Genomic DNA, 16709 nt, shown 5'->3' on the forward strand with positions numbered 1-16709 from the left:
GGTCTGATTAAAGCTCTAAAATCTAAACACATCAAAGAGTTAAGCCTATAATATGAGACATTTTGAAATTAGATTTTCTAAACCATGAACAAATTTCACTGTTTTTCATTAGTTTCTATTGTATCAAAATAAAATATGAGTTTTATTGATCCGTATATTAGTGCATACCCAGTAATGCCAAATCCGCGTATTAGCGTTTGATAGATAGACGGCGCTTTGCTTGATTATCGGTGATTTTGGGGCCGAATTTCAGTAGATCTTGTCGAGATGGAGAGTTTAATACCAGTGATTAATAAACTGCAGGATGTGTTTAACACAGTCGGATCTGAATCGATTCAATTACCACAAATAGTCGTCATCGGAACTCAAGTAATTTCATAAACAAATCAACAACTCTATTTTCTTTCGCTACTCACAAATTTTGTTGTTTCAGTTTGGGCCCTGAAAATATAAACCAAGTTAAAATCTGACAGTCATGAAAATAACAATCATATACCGATGTGCCCATCACTAATATCAATTCTCTCCTAGCTCTCTGTTAGTGTTAGCCTGCTGGTTGGGAGCCTGGGAGGGTTAAAATTAAGAATGAGTCGGTGGGCATGATGGGTGGGGTTAATTGTGGCAGCCGAAATCTGCTGCTGCCGCTCTGTTCAAATTTCATTGAAAATTGTATGATTTGCTCTACATGTTTGAGTGTGCGTCCGGGGCCCGGGTAAACTATAGCACCCGCTGCTAGAGTATTGTAATTTATGATTGATAATTTTTTTTGCAGAGTTCGGGTAAAAGTTCCGTTCTGGAAGGTTTGGTCGGTCGGGATTTTTTACCCCGCGGTACGGGTATAGTCACACGACGACCACTGGTGCTTCAGTTGGTGCATGTAGGTACAGATGATGGTGAAATCCGCGCCAGCGAGGGCGGTAAGTACATGTGAACTCTTCTACTGTACTGCATAGCCTCGCTTGCTAAAGATTCAATTATTTGTGGTTTGTTGTTGATATTTTAGATAATTGTCAAGCAAAAGAATGGGGAAAATTCCTTCACACAAAAAACAAAGTCTACACAGATTTCGGCGACATTCGTCAAGAGATAGCGAATGAGACCGACAGAATGTCCGGAACTAATAAGGTAAAATAACCCCCCAAACTCTGCGCAAACTAGCCTTAAGTTCTTAGTTTGGTTGTAGAACTCAGTAAGTCTTTAGTCTTTAGTTATGACTTTGGAATAAGTTTGTTTTTCTAATGTTTAGGGAATTTGTGTGGAGCCGATCAACTTGAAAATATTCTCACCGAACGTCGTTAATTTGACGTTGGTCGATTTACCGGGTATCACTAAAGTTCCAGTCGGGGATCAGCCGGAAGATATCGAGGATCAGATCAGAAATATGTGTTTTACGTATATCAGTAATCCGAATTCAATCATACTCAGTGTTACTCCCGCTAATACTGACATGGCTACATCTGAATCACTGAAACTTGCTAAAGAAGTTGATCCTGATGGTGAGTTTGATGTTGTTTTTAATTTTCCCGATTGGAAGTGGTCAAAGTTTACTTCTTAACAACTGGCCCCATGGTTTGATTGGCCCTATTAATTGCTCAATTCCCCTTATCAACTGGTTTGATTGGTCTCTATTGATTACGCAATTCCCTGTATTCAAATGCTCTACCTCTTCAGGAATAGCATGATCTGTAAATTTGTCTGCAATTTATAAACAAAGTTATTTCAAACTATAGCTCTTCGATTGAAAAAAAATGATGGGAATTTGACTTAAGTTTAGGCTCGGTTTTGGGTAATTCTATATTACGAAAAGATGATTATGATAAATGAAAGCTTGTATCGATTGAATGATTTACAGGTCGACGTACTTTAGCCGTTGTATCTAAACTGGATCTGATGGATCACGGAACCGATGCGTTCGATGCTCTGAGCGGACGAATTATTCCCGTTAAACTCGGTATCATCGGAGTCGTCAATCGTAGTCAACACGATATCAATAGCGATAAGGTAGATAACGGCGCCATCTATTGATTAATACTTGTATCGCTCGGTCGTCAATGTCCGCTAAATTCTGTTTTAAAATTTGTAGAAAATTGAAGATGCGCTCAAAGACGAAGCCGGTTACATGCAGAAAAAATATCCAGCGATCGCGACAAGGAACGGTACCCCTTACCTCGCAAAAACATTGAACAGAGTGAGTTATTATTAGACACAGTTCTTACAGATCAGCGAAAAATCAGAGTGTTTTTGATTTATTTTTTCCAGCCAGACTCTTCTTGAAAATTGGGGAATTGGAATTTTTTAGTGTCTGGCTTTTCTTGCTGGGGCTAGGAAACACTGAGGATGTTATTGATCTAATCAGGGGATATTTGGGCAAGAGTTAGGAAACAATATCAGGGAATTTTATCTGTAAGAACCCTTATTAGATTGAGCTACAACTTTACTGCATTCTGAGTTGAGTTATGTTTGATAATGGTTGTTATGTTTCAGTTATTAATGCATCATATACGAGATTGTCTTCCACAATTAAAAACAAGAGTGAACGTGATGGCAGCACAATTTCAACAGTTACTCAGTTCATACGGTGAAGCTGTGGAGGATAAGGTTTGTTCAGTTCTGTTTATATCAGGGGAGAGGGCTGTTAGCACCCTTACATATTGATACCTCTAAACTTCTTGTGATACCTGGCAGGTCGGCCAAATACCTGGAAATTTTGCTAGATTCCGTGTACAATCAAACAGGTTCCGGCTATATCATATATATCTGATTGTTTTGATTGATTGAATTCTTAGCAGATCAAGTCAGGGAAAACAATGCGCATATCAAGGAATAGTCAGGGAAAAGCCCACTCTGCCTGGGAAATCAGAATCTTGTGTTGGTTTAATGGGCTCATGTAAAAATAGTAAAGTACAATATTTCATGGTTTTAATGATTAATCTTTCAGGGTCAACTATTTCTGCAGATTATAACTAAGTTTGCGACGGCTTACTGTAACACAATCGAGGGAACGGCTAAAAATATCGAAACTACTGAATTGTAAGCAGCAGCTGCAGTAGCTTCTGAGTTTTTTATGTAACACATTCAATGATGATTGCTGAATGTTGTTATATGGTTTGTTTCAGATGTGGAGGTGCTCGGATATGTTATATATTTCATGAGACATTTGGACGAACGTTACAATCTGTCGATCCTCTCGGAGGTCTAACTACGTTAGATATACTCACAGCTATACGCAATGCTACGGTTCGTTTGTTTATTAGTTCATTTTTTTGTTTTTAATAAAAGGCAACATTTTTCTGATTTAAGGGGCAAAATGAATATCCTGATGAATAGTCTGGTAGATTTGGGAAACATTTCGTTTCACAGCCAAAAAGAAATTTATGGGATTGTGTCGTTTTACTGTTTGTTTAAGACAAGGGTCAAGTTACACAGGATTCTAATAATTGATCGTGAAATCAATATTTCTATGATTCACTGTTTCGTATTTCAGGGACCTCGTCCTGCGTTATTTGTTCCGGAAGTTTCGTTCGAATTGCTCGTGAAACGTCAAATCCGCCGGTTAGAGGAACCGGGACTTCGCTGTGTGGAACTGGTACACGAGGAAATGCAAAGAATCATACAACACTGCGGCACACAGGTAGATAGCAGACGGCCTTATAAACATGAAACTTCGTGTCTTTAATTTGAGTTTTTGAACTTCTCAGGTCGGTTTTAAACTCGAAATTCTAAATGAATTGAGAATTTTATCTATCTTTTCGATTAGTTACATAAAAATGTAGTAAATCGAAACATGAAAGTGTTCCCAGAGTGTTAGGGTTGTTTAATATCAAATCAATGGTTGATCGTTGATGTATGTCTATTTGTAGCAAGAAATGTTACGTTTTCCGAAGCTTCACGAGAGGATTGTAGACGTTGTGACCGCTTTACTGAGGAGACGTTTACCTACTACAAACGCCATGGTAAATATCAGTTTCACTGTTGGTCCGATACGAGTCAAACTTAAATAGTAACTGTAGAATCTGTGACTGTAATAAAATTTTGTTATCTAGGTTGAGAATTTAGTTGCAATAGAACTGGCTTACATCAACACAAAACATCCTGATTTCTCAGAAGCGACGCTAATACATAAATCGCTCACCGATAATATAGAGACCGATATCAGACGATTTAATCGCGATACGTCGAAGAAAGATCTACGAATCATCGCGCCTGAAGATGAAAAATCCGTCAGTTCCGTAAGTTTTAAAACACATCGCGTGAGAATTATGCTTTAAAAAGTTTAAAATTATGCTTTAAGAAATTCATAGATATGTTCGGAAATGTCTTTTAAAAAGACTCGTTTCGATGTTCAAAAATGATAAATCTTTTAATGATTTTTTTAGAGCAATGCAATTCAGAATAATCTGGAGCCGGGATCGTGGAGATTGTCTAACTGGGTACGAGGAGGAGGTAAAGGTGATGAAAGTACCCCGGGATCCAGTCAACCAAACAGTACAGCGAATTCACCCGCACATTTCAAACCATCAGCTTCACCTAAAGTAGGCGGAGTTAATCTACTACCTGCAGTGGTAATTAATATGTAAATTATCGTGAATTCATGAATATTCGAATCGGCAGGTTTAACTGTTATCTGTAATTATTGTGTATTTCAGCCAAATGAACCAACAATTCGAAAATTATCATCTCGCGAACAGAGAGACTGTGAAGTTATCGGTTAGTTATCGGTTTCAAATCATACATTCATTTATAGCGTGTTCTTCTTAATCCAAAATTCATGTTTTCATACCTCAGACCCCTTGAATGGCCTTAGAACGGCCTTCCATAAGGTCTAGATAAAAACCTCAATATCTTAATTATATGAAGACTGTTGTCAGGAGGGTAAAGCGTTAAGACAATTCGATTCATAATTTTCATCAAAATGTTTTCATAATCTAAGACACCTGAATAGAACGATGACCACACTCAAACGTGGTGAACGGATAATAAGATAAAATCCCACTATTTACCGATTAAAAGAATTTAAAAACCAGAATTTATTTATTAAATCTAAAATATATAAAAGGCACGACGTTTCGATCTCACCCTAGAGATCATCGTCAGGTGTGACGGACGATCACACCTGACGATGATCTCTAGGGTGAGATCGAAACGTCGTGTCTTTTATATATTTTAGATTTAATAAATAAATTCTGGTTTTTAAATTCTTTTAATCTGTAAATAGTGGGATTTTATCTTATTAAGACACCTGAAATTTGAAACTTTGTCGCTAATGATGATTTTACCGGTCTGATTTACAGAGCGTTTGATCAAGTCATATTTCCTAATCGTGCGTAAGAATATCCAGGATACGATTCCGAAAGCGATCATGCATTTCCTCGTGAACTTCGTTAAGGACACGTTACAAAGCGAACTCGTTAGTCGACTGTATAAATCTGAATTGATCGACATGTTGTTGATGGAATCTGAACACATAGCCGGTAGACGCAAAGAGGCTCAGGAAATGTTGAAGGTAAGGAAGGGGTTCAAATTCGAGTTGATTTCGCAGAAAGCATTTTTGTGTGAGCCAAGTACAGCCTAAAGGCTGCTGGCGTAAGCATCCAGTATAAAGGGAAAGAAAGAAGAATTGATAGATAGATGGATAGATAGATAGAAGGAAAGTGTATGAGTAAGCTTGAAATTTCAGAAGAAGTACTGGTAGCAATTATAACAATTAATTCATTAAGTACATCCACATTTGTGTTTTGTTGTTCTTGCTGGTGATGAGTGGAACAAGACACCTCTAGAAAATAAACAGCTCCCACTGAGCATATCTTACAACTGAATCAGGAAATTTTTAGTTAAGGGTCGGGAAGAAATTTTAGATTCCCTCTGATCTGTAAGAGCCCAGTTTGAAGTAGGTCTTGGAGCACAGTTCAAGTTTTTCTCTTAAATCAAACCAGATAACCCTGTACATGTAAGTATTTTCCAACGACTTTTTTTTTTTTTTTTTCAGGCTCTTCAAAAAGCCAGTCAGATTATAGGTGAAATTCGCGAGACACAAATCTGGTGATATGTTTATCATCGATGAAAACTACTTGTTATACGCATTAAACTGTTTAAATACACCAAAAACATTTCTGCATGAAAAATAGTTGCAAAAGTGGCAGAAAATATGATTCACGAAATTGAAAACAAAAAACTTAAATTCTAAGCTGAAAATTGTTTTTGCGGGGATATTTGTAAATCGGCACTGTAGAATTGTAAAAGGCCACACAGATTGTTGTTGTGCTTCTTTAGTGTTTTTGCGACATAACAAAACAATTCATGGGAAACTATTATGATACGACAGAAAGAGGCATTTCAACTTCCAATTAATGTAGCTCATAAATAGCTCAGTGAATTATTATTCATATTTGTCAATGTAGAACTCTCCTCTATCTCGTAATAATTCAACTAAATTCATTGTCACTGAGTTCAGATTTTCTTGCTGGAAATGTAAATGTTAGATTGAGAAGAACAGTTTTTTTCTGTGATACTGCGTTTTTTTATAGATGTATCTGATTAAATAGTTTGTGTGTTGTATTTTCGTACTGTATATAAAATACTGAAAACCAAAAACCAATTTCAATGTTACCCACGAGAAAATCTATCTATGTTTTTGCTGCAGTCTTTGATTGAAAATTGACTATGATTTTGACACTTTGAAATGGACAACTGTGGAACTAGTTTACAGATGAGTAAAGTTCGAGAGGCTAGTGATAGAAGTGTAGGTTCTCTACTGAAAGCAGACAGCCAATAGATGTTTGGGGAATCATTTGGCCAATCAAAATTCTCAATCACACTTGGTAATTATCTCTATTAGTCAATCAATCAAACTGTGAGAGTAAGAGATTGAAATTGAAGTTGGTAAAGATACCTTAGAGTTTAGAAAATAATGCAATAGGGATAGTGTTCAATTCCTTATTTACATTGTTTATTGAATATATGTGCTATGATTTTGTGGTCTTTTTACAGCAAACAAAACCGAATGAAAAGCCACAAGTTCTAGTCTTTTTCATTTGACTATTTTCAGTGTGTAGGATAGTGAGAAATTTTAAACAGTTTTTTGCTGGCTGTGGTAAATATACAAGTGTGTCCTATTATACTACAGAATGAATAAATAAACTGAATGTTTGTATAATAACAACTCATAGAAGTGTAAACTATAAAAATAAATTAAGAAATCCTGAACAGAATGTATGTCCGTGTTTTCCATCTTTCAAGCATCTAGACTTTGAATTGTCTTACAAGTTTATCTGATTTTTTTGTCACCGCGATAAAGTATGGTTATCAAAAGCAAATCGCGCATCATTTCTGGGTAATTTCTATATGTCCCACTCCATGAATGAAATAAGTGAAATTTATTGGTTCCGTGATGTCCGGGAAAGTGAAAACTACTACTTCGTAAAATATCCATTAAAAGATTTAATTCATGCTCCAAAAATCATTGAGAATAAAGTTTAATTTACTTTAAAATCATTCTGTGGCATGTGAGTTGGTTAATTTACTCAATGCAAATACATTCGCTTAGCAAATAGTACTAGTAAAAAAGGCTTGAAAATCGTTTGCAAAAGTAGAATCCCTTAAATAAAGTTTGAAAATTGATACGATTTCTCGTTAAAAGCAAAGTATAGTTGAATGATGAATGAAATTTGTTTTTCAAAAAGAATCAGTGTTCCTCGCATGCCAAAGTAGAATAGCGAGGCTCTGTTACGTATCAGCCGTTAGGTGCTGCCCCATCGAATTACGATAGCGGATTTTCAGTGAACTAAGCTACTAAGTAGTTAGACTGGTCGCCTGTCCATTTCTGCGTCACCTAGACTGGTTACCGGTCTCTATCTTCAATTAGAGACTCGCCACCTTCGGTCTGAGTTAGGCGACTATAGTCGAACTAAACGAAACCGAATGTCTGTTGGTCGGCACAATTTTTCCTATCACTCGTCGTAATAGTTACCGATATGAAATTGATCGATTTTCCTCTAGAAAAATGAAGCTTTCGCAGAAAATTCCAAAACAGGTTCATTCCACAAGTTCGAATTCTGAGTATTGTCCCACTGAAGTTCTCTTCGTCAAAGAAGGCTGAAAATCGAATCTTAGTCTTAGAAGTTTTCCTCAATGTCCAAGAAAAATGGGCCTGCTGCTTTTAAGGGTTCGAATCCAGCCCGAGTTTTCCTGTGTTCACTGACGAAGCCTGCGACAGTGGGTCCGAATCAGGAATTAAAACACGATTTTCCCTTATTCCATAGAGCTTGGGGTATAAACCGGGTTTAGAATAATTATAACGAGACAAGTATAAGTATACAATATAGGTTTATTTGACGCACAAGCTTTCGCTACTAATCAGTATTTATAGGCAGACTGACACTAATTAGAGAGAACCGCGTGAGAAGAGTAATTACAAATACATAATACAATACATATTACAATACATGGTACAATACATAATACAATACATGGTACAATACATATTACAATATATGGTACAATACATAATACAATACATGGCACAATACATATTACAATACATATATTACAATACATAACTAAGTGAGTTGATATATGATTAATTACAGAACAACAAAATAAGTGATGTATCAGGGATGCACAAAAAGACAAATGAAATGGCGCGAGATTACTTCAAAATAAAATGGCACGAGATGAGACTTCAAAATAAAATGACGCGAGATGAGACGTCAAAATAAAATGACGCGAGATGAGACTTCAAAATGAAATGCCGCGAGATGAGACTTCGAAAAAATGGCGCGAGATTACTTAAAAATAAAATGGCGCGTGAAAAATTTAATTCTATCATTTTAATGTGTAATATTATATAAGTGTATATTTGTCTATTGTTTTCTATTTGTATCACTGTTTTCTGTACGTATTTTTTTTTTTGGGGGGGGGGGGTTAATTGTTAAACCACCTAGCTCCTCTACATGTGTAAACGTTTATGTAGTTTCTATTATGTAGAAAAAAGTTGTCAAGTCCAAATCGTCAATTCCTCATCCTACCAGCGTCACGCTTAACCCACAAAATCGTGGAAGCTTCGTTTTAAGGGGAGGGGTGAGGGTGGGGGCGTTGGATAATTGTGAAATATATTCAAAATACCTAGAAGAATTAACGGTTGAAATTATTATTTTAATTGGGGGGTCAAATAACTAGTTAGAACTAACATAAATTCTATCAATTCTATTTATCTACAAGAACTATTAGACATGTCATACAAGTCGCACCTGAATCTTTTCAAGCCACTCTGTCATCATCATTCAACTTCGGGTTCGATCTTCTGTTGCCCGGGGGTCTTTTTCTTCTCACTGAAATCATGGACGTATCAACTCTAGTTGATAAGTCCACGCTGAAATATGCCCTACCTTATTCAATTCAGACCGCTCTTTTTTTTCATCAGTAGGCGAGTCTGATGTATCTTCCATGAAGCTGTAACACTGGGTACCGGTACCTGTTAATTAAACCTAACCTAACCCTAACCTAAGGTGCAACTATCTTTTCCTAAATCTAAATCTAAACATAATTTCGACCGCTAATGTTAAATAAATGTTCCACCTACCTTACAGCAACCTTGTATTAACGCGGATGAAGCAGCAATTTGAAAATGTAATCCTTTTATTTAAGAGTCAATCTTAAAGTCATTTTTAAATTCCGTGTCCTGTTGCCAAAATCCAGTTGTATTAGTAACAAATAGTTTATCAGCTCAGCTGCGTTTGGTTACAATCTAATGAAAATTCTCTTTTTCTAAAACGTGTCCTATCTGAGCTATATCCAGCGACAGAGACTTCTTCACCGCGTAGAATTTCCAAGTGTAATGACAACTTTTAGGAGCGCCCACCAGTTTTTAACTGACCCCCTTAAAATTCGTAGCCGGTGATTGGTGGGGAATGATTTCAAAAGGTATTACAGGTAGGTCACTGGCCATTCTTGAATTGTGGTCAATGGCATCTTTTCTTTTGAAGTTTGAAAACGCTGAGTTTATGTGACGCTGATCGGCGATTATCCGGCCGGTTGCGTTGGTCTAGGCGTCGACATGAAGCCAGCCTTAAGCCGGGCGTAGGTCGGCCTTGCGACGGCTTGCGATTCACTGCGACTCGAATCACTGCGACCGCCAGCGACGATCGCGTCGCGTCGCAAGGTCGACCTACGCCCGCCTTTAGGCGTCGCTTCGCGGAAGGAAGTTTAGAAAGTGTAAGGAAAAAAGTGTATTGAGTGTCAGAATATTAATAGATAGTATTTTCACCCTCACGCAAGCCTCATGGATAGCGGAGCGGATGATCGGTTAAAAATATGCACGCCCATTCGGACAAACTGCTTTCATGGGCCACTGGTGGTAGTGTCTAATACTAAGCGAACTGCCCGAATTATGGATCGGAAAGTACGTTTATAAAGTCACTCACCAGTGATGAGTGGAACAAGACACCTCTAGAAAATAAACAGCTCCCACTGAGCATATCTTACAACTGAATCAGGAAATTTTTAGTTAAGGGTCGGGTAGAAATTGGAGAATTTTAGATTCCCTCTGATCTGTAAGAACCTAGTTTCAAGTAGGTCTTGGAGCACAGTTCAAGTTTTTCTCTTAAATCACAAACTGCAAGATCTCCACACGAGCAGACACTCGATAGGAAGCTTGTTTGGGACTTAATTCCAGCAGGAGAATACAATAGGAACTTAAAGTTAGGAACTGGACTGTGTTTTAACTGGAAAGCTTAGATTAATTATAAAGATAAATAAAATTCGTTTTACTATACTAGGAAGTGGATATTTTGCCAATGCGGCATTATTTTAGTAAACGCTATTTTGCCAATGGCTATATATAATAAGATATAATAATAAAATATAACAATAACATCATTATATTGGGTGTAGGGGTATTGGGTTCAATTGTACTTTCATATTCATTTCTGTTTTTACGTTTATAGTTAAAGAGCATATGCCATCAAAATAGACTATTGTGTAAGATTCATTTTCATATGTGATGTATTCAGTTATTTCACTAGACATTTAATGCGATATTTTATCGTTTTGGGAGAGATTTGAATAGATAAATTCTTATCATTATATAGTTTTGCTACCGTTGTTTATGACATGATAATCGATATCAGTGAATCACTGTCGGTATATCTATATCACTACGATCATTCTCAGGACACAATTTTTTCTTGCGCAGTGTTTAAGTCCATCATAGTAACCTCGCGAAAAATGGCTGACCACGGAACCGATAATTGTAACTATTTCTTATAATTTTGAATATCGTGCTTATATATTCAACGTCGTGCTTATATATTAATATATTTTCTATTACGGTACGTGAAACAAAAGTTGTTTCGTTCTTATTTCAGCTGTAGAAAGAAGTCTGAAGATTCGACAGATAATATCCAGCGTTGCAGCCGTTCTTGTTACTGTTGCGCAGTGTATCATTCTAGATGTGTTCATCTTTGAATTTCCACAGGTTATTCCGTGTTTTTATTTACTTTGCGTCGCGGACTTTCTTGTTGTTTTACTGCTTATTGCTGCATGCGCGATGTCCTACGTGTGCTTCATCAACAACAGAAAAGCCTCCTTCGCTAAATACGTAAAATGCACCAAATTCCTCGGATACCTACCACTAGCGAGTTTATCCTGGTTGGCATATGCTACTGTGATGATTGCGAAAATTACAATAGGGTACCAGGAATTCGCGAATTTGCTTGTACACTCCGAATCCAAATTCTATTATCCGAGCGTTTTCAAATTCGCCATCGCTGTGTCGGCACCTATACTACTACTGATGTTCTCCTGCCATTATAATCCATCGATGTTAAAGGATGACAAAAAACACGACGAAGGAAATGAAGACAAAGGACATGACAACAAAGACGAAAATGTAAGGATCTTTGCACTTTTTACTGCGGTTATGTTTGACATTCTAGATAGCGTTGAGTTTATGGAGGTGCTTCTCGTTCGAGATTCTAATATCATTTCAAAAATGACTTTCAACCTGGAACGTTCGATTCTTGCATTTCCTCTGATTGGTTTCATTTTGCCCGTTTTGCCATTACTCATTCTAAGCCATTCATACGTATGCATATCGGGCCAGGTGAATCAGCGGAAATGTGCAATTAAAGCAAGATTGTGGCTGCGGATCGCGCATTCATTGTGCTTTATACTGTTGATCAATATCCCGTTTTTCGTGCTTAGGGCATATTTATGGGGGGAAACGCATCTGGTCCTGTCATCGTTTGTCATGAAGAACATGATTCTGATTGTTCTCGGAGGTTATAAGGCGATCGTTGAATTGTTAAATAAACTGAAAATTAAATGTGGCACCAACAACCAATCAGACAGGACCGAATCAAGCCCACATCCTGAAAATTCCAATTTGTACGATTCAAGAGTCTAGTATGAACACGTTACGTACCACGTGTTACAGTGCGGCTCTCATGGTTTATTTGTTTGCTAAAGACATGCTTTCATCTTGATAGATTAAGTCAATTTTATTCCATATCTCACCTGCTTGATTGAAAACAAGGAATTCTTATTATATATAGGATAACAAATTTGTGTTTGTGATATTAATATTAGCCTAAAAATGAAAATGATATTATAAAAATACTCATTATATACCCCGGTATGTGTTGATTGTCCTTACTTTACAAAACTATGCTCACTATACTGTAAATCGGCAAGTATTATCAGCCATGCCGTGATCTTTAATTCTTTTGGTATCTAAGTTCTACCATTCAATATAATAAAGTAGCTTGCTTTCGATGTACATAAGTCTTGTGTTTTTCTCCTATGAAGCCGTAGCAATCCGCTTGGCGTGCGAAGGCCATTTTACGAATGTGTCTGGGCCAAAGTCGTCTTGCATTTTCACTAGCCTCACAGGGACTTGATAGTCACTGATATCCAATATCAGTAACCAATATCATTGACCAATATTTATTTCTTTAATTATACAGGGGTATTGGAGCTGGTTATTGATATTGGTTTCACTACCGGAGTGACAATGACAGCGAAGTCCCAGGCAAAGCTAGGGCTCAATGTAGTGTGGGGCGTTTTATCGATTTTTCTATCTGGATATTTTGAATATACAATACAGAAAGGAAATTCCATGAATTGATTAAGATATATCTTATTTCGTTAACTTTTGGATACTCCAATTTTCCACCCGACTGGAACTGAACATATTACGGTCCATGTGTCCGGCCTGCTACAGTGACCCTAGACTGGTTGCCTGTAACCAGTCTAGTTTACGAATTACTTTAGTTCACAGAACTTCCGCTAGGTGACCGTACGGTGCTGCCATCAAGTTTGCGCTTAGAAAACTTCAATTATTAATGATCTTAATTTTAGGTAATTTTAAATATTTATACGGTAGAGCCATGATTAATGTCAGAAATTTAAGATGGATACATTGTGAGATCGCGACTGGCGAAAAGTGATTTCTATCAGAGACGAGCTACGGTGATTGCGAATAAGTCTCAACCGCATTGATGATGGTTTCGCTTCCGGGTTCGTGAAAAATATAGAAATCTTTGAAAAAAACCAAAAAAAAACTGGAAATAATCGTGATTTGTGAGACGTGTGATGAATGTTGTTGATGCAGCAGTCAGCAGCGATAAAGTTCACTCATACGTCGATGGAATTTTCGCTCTTTTAGATTCTTTATTGTCTCCGATCGAAGCCGAATCGACGTCGAATTCGTGGCTCGGTGGAGAATCAAGCGAGGAATCGAGATTCCAGCTGAAAATACTCTGTCTACTCGTGTTGTTACTCATTGCTAACGTGTTCGCAGCTGCGTTCGCTTGGAGTGTTTACGGTGAAAGGATATCGGATATGTTTCTATGGCCAAGTGAGTAAAAAAGTGGAAAACTTGGGCTGTGGCCAGCAGGGAGGGGCACCACCGTGGCCGTGGTGAGGGTTCTACCTTTACTGGCTCCATCCTCATCTGATCACTGTCAAACAAAAAACAACGTTTCTTTCCCATATTTGAAATGAATCCGTTTTGATTTTCCAGATGAAAGCAACGAAGAAACTTCAGAAGAGACAAATCCTGAAAATACTACGAATAATGATATGAAAGATCAACATCTTCATAGAGAATGAACTGAACATTATTATTTTGAAATTTATTTATTCAGAATTTGCCTTCAATTTTAATTACTACAAAACCAGTTTGATTGTAGTTTAATTTCGATCACAGTTTCAATCATGTCTGCGATTAAAAAGTTCTTCGAAAAGAAGAAAATGGAATTGAAATTTAAGAAGTTGGGAACAGGGCATCGTTTAAATGAGGAATCATCGGGTAGTAATTCTATCGGCGCTACTGGTAGTTCGTCCGCTCGACCGACCTCCCCTCGACGAGCTCCGATCTCATCTGAAGCTCAAAAAGCTGCTGAAGCCGCAATGGCGCGATTGAATAAACCAACTACTAGAAAACCAGGTCAGCTTCTCACTTTCCACTGGTTTTACTTTAAATGATTTACTCTTAACTTTCTACCATTGTGCAAATATTATTGTTCATCCAACTCTCTGACCGGCCGAAAGACTCGTTTAAAAGTATGTATGCTGTATCTATGTGTGTTTGTAATTATAGTGAATTCGTTGGACGCCGAGAAACAAGCGATGCGTCGACAAATAGAAGCTGAACGTGCAGCACACAATAAAACAGCGGAATATTTCACAGGTCCTCGTGAGGTACGAGTCAAACTCGCTGCATAAATCGTCTTAGCTCGGACGATCATCGAGTTAGTTATAGAAATTGAATTAGAAACTTTCTTCGGTTTTTAAAATAATTAACCTAGTCGTATCTGGTCATTTTGGTTCTATTGCCAATCTAACAAATTAAGACCAGTGTTAAGATTTAAAACTACTTTTGTAATTGTAGGTTTGTAAAGACCATGCCGATGTTCTAGCCGGTGTATTCTTCAAGTGTCCGATGGTCGGTCCAGATGTTTTACCGAAATCTGAAATGGAGGCGAAAATCAACGAATTCCTGCTGATGCAACTGAGCGAAGAACCGGAGATGGCTTCGGCGATGATGATTCATACTCTCAATAAAGACAAAGATAAAGTGAAATCGTGCGTCGATATTATTTGTAAATATTTGGATAATTTGATCGATAACGAGGGCGGCGAAAAATATTGTAAGATTCGCGTCGGTAATCGAGTATTTCAAGAGAAAGTGATCGCGTTAGAGGGAGTCGATGAGTTCATGCAGTCAGTCGGGTTTACGCGTCGTATGATCCCGAATCCGGAAACGGAAGAGGAATTTTACGTGATTTCCGCCGAGCTGGCCGTTGACGTCGAACGTCTGTCGACGATCAAAGACGTTTTACTGGCGGCCGAACCACTCAGACCGGAGTTAGATCGCGGATTACTTGTGTTCCGCTGCGGTGGCGCCACCGCTGCGGTTGCGCAGATCGAGCGCGTACGTCTGCCCGACGCGTTCTACGCGATCTCAGCCGACGAGTTGAAACGTGAGCAGCAACTGCGAGCAGACGCCGTCGAGAAACTCGGCATGTTGCGAACGAAAGCGATGCGAGAACGAGACGAACAGCGCGAACTACGTCGATATCGATACACGCTCATTAGAATACGATTCCCCGATTCATTCGCGATTCAGGGGACATTCCGAGCGAATGAGAAAGCGTCGGCCGTTTTCGAGTTCGCTCGCGAGAACCTCGAGAATAGTTGGATGCCGTTTGTGTTGACGGTTTCGAGCGGACAACGAATCGACGATTCCGATTCGTCGACGTTAGCCGAGTTAGGATTAGTTCCGGCTGTCGTATTGAATTTCTCATTTGATTCAACGATTCAAGCTGAAGTCGCGTCTCAACGAGGAGCAGCAGCAGACGCTATCGAATATCTTCGATCTGATTTAATTTCGTTGGCACAGAATTTATAGATAATTATTTACACGACTTTTGAACGAAACTGAAAATGCTTTTGATTTGTGCTAGTTTGAAAACTAATATCATTTAGAGATCATAAAATACAGGAAACCTCACCTGCCTCACACAAACAACCGGGACTGGTTAAATGGATCCTAGTCTGCAAGGTTTACTGTATTTATTTATTGATTAGTGTTTGGCAGCTTTATAAAAATGCAGAATACCTGTATACCAGTTGATAGAACTCCTATTCAGTATTTGGTTGCAACTCTTGTTGAATTTGAACCAAGAATTCAATGGTTACTTAAACAGATTCAACTGTAATCTTACATTTCACGACGCATGTTTTAAAATTTTTGACTGTTTTCCTATTTGCATGATTTATCCTGCTTATAAATGCTGGTTGTCGGTTGTTTCGGTGTAAAGGCACATTTAAGTTGAATCATCCATAGTTTTGTTTGGTTACCTCGTGAAAAATAAGTATGTGAAAAAAAGGTGTAATATATTATGATAATCATGAACTATGATTATAAATGTCAATAAATTATCTTTATTTAAATGTTAATTCCAAGCTGTTCTGTTTTACTAGTTTTTAAGGAGGAGTCAATTAGCTTCAGTCTTTATCTCAAATTACAATCCTTCAACTGACTGGGTTGGAATAAATGATGGTAATGAATCGGATAGGTCAACTATGAGGTGGTGTTCATTTGGTCTAATCCTTGAAATGGAACCGAGAGCCTCTGGTCTCCACTGAAATTCTCCACTTGCAAACAATGCTCTGAGGAAAGCTTTAAAAAGACTCCAACAAGGTCAAGG

At 37.8% G+C, this 16709-nt stretch overlaps 3 protein-coding genes across 7 annotated transcripts; all 3 read left to right on the plus strand.

The window, feature by feature from the left end:
* The first annotated feature begins 227 nt into the window (after positions 1–227).
* Positions 228–7198, plus strand: LOC141902325 (dynamin-1-like protein). The gene is made up of 16 exons (XM_074789993.1): positions 228–369; positions 773–917; positions 1004–1125; positions 1247–1496; positions 1853–2001; positions 2084–2188; positions 2485–2598; positions 2939–3030; positions 3117–3237; positions 3485–3631; positions 3861–3953; positions 4044–4229; positions 4377–4562; positions 4647–4707; positions 5292–5503; positions 5987–7198. The coding sequence occupies exons 1-16, from the start codon at positions 268–270 to the stop codon at positions 6041–6043; spliced, it is 2142 nt and encodes a 713-aa protein (XP_074646094.1). The 5' UTR covers positions 228–267; the 3' UTR covers positions 6044–7198.
* Positions 7199–11160: 3962 nt separating this feature from the next.
* Positions 11161–14223, plus strand: LOC141901040 (uncharacterized). 5 transcript variants are annotated; one of them, XM_074788116.1, is made up of 4 exons: positions 11745–11884; positions 12960–13353; positions 13661–13852; positions 14018–14223. In XM_074788116.1, exons 2-4 carry the CDS (start codon positions 13338–13340, stop codon positions 14104–14106), a joined length of 297 nt encoding a protein of 98 aa, XP_074644217.1. In that variant the 5' UTR covers positions 11745–11884; positions 12960–13337; the 3' UTR covers positions 14107–14223. The 5 variants fall into 5 exon arrangements, with proteins under 5 accessions (XP_074644214.1, XP_074644213.1, XP_074644217.1 ...); XM_074788113.1 differs by lacking the exons at positions 13661–13852; positions 14018–14223 and adding an exon at positions 11161–11245 and having other exon boundaries at positions 11361–11884; positions 12960–13316; XM_074788115.1 differs by lacking the exons at positions 11745–11884; positions 12960–13353 and adding an exon at positions 13418–13512.
* LOC141901039 (UBX domain-containing protein 6-like) lies at positions 14077–16412 on the plus strand. Its single transcript, XM_074788111.1, has 3 exons — positions 14077–14443; positions 14597–14697; positions 14888–16412. The coding sequence occupies exons 1-3, from the start codon at positions 14212–14214 to the stop codon at positions 15905–15907; spliced, it is 1353 nt and encodes a 450-aa protein (XP_074644212.1). The 5' UTR covers positions 14077–14211; the 3' UTR covers positions 15908–16412.
* The last annotated feature ends 297 nt before the right edge of the window (positions 16413–16709 follow it).

Source organism: Tubulanus polymorphus, chromosome 3 (assembly GCF_964204645.1).
Source record: "Tubulanus polymorphus chromosome 3, tnTubPoly1.2, whole genome shotgun sequence".
In the NCBI taxonomy this organism is placed as follows: Eukaryota; Metazoa; Nemertea; class Palaeonemertea; order Tubulaniformes; family Tubulanidae; genus Tubulanus; species Tubulanus polymorphus.

Bases quoted from the DNA above. Each gene is read 5' to 3' on its own strand.
- LOC141901039 (XM_074788111.1), top strand. From the start codon at position 14,212: ATGTCTGCGATTAAAAAGTTCTTCGAAAAGAAGAAAATGGAATTGAAA. The intron at 14,444-14,596 runs GTCAGCTTCTCA...TTGTAATTATAG, and splicing joins ACCAACTACTAGAAAACCAG to TGAATTCGTTGGACGCCGAG. The intron at 14,698-14,887 runs GTACGAGTCAAA...TTGTAATTGTAG, and splicing joins ATTTCACAGGTCCTCGTGAG to GTTTGTAAAGACCATGCCGA.
- LOC141902325 (XM_074789993.1), top strand. From the start codon at position 268: ATGGAGAGTTTAATACCAGTGATTAATAAACTGCAGGATGTGTTTAAC. The intron at 918-1,003 runs GTAAGTACATGT...TTGATATTTTAG, and splicing joins AATCCGCGCCAGCGAGGGCG to ATAATTGTCAAGCAAAAGAA. The intron at 2,189-2,484 runs GTGAGTTATTAT...GTTATGTTTCAG, and splicing joins TCGCAAAAACATTGAACAGA to TTATTAATGCATCATATACG.
- LOC141901040 (XM_074788112.1), top strand. From the start codon at position 11,221: ATGGCTGACCACGGAACCGATAATT. The intron at 11,246-11,360 runs GTAACTATTTCT...TTCTTATTTCAG, and splicing joins TGACCACGGAACCGATAATT to CTGTAGAAAGAAGTCTGAAG.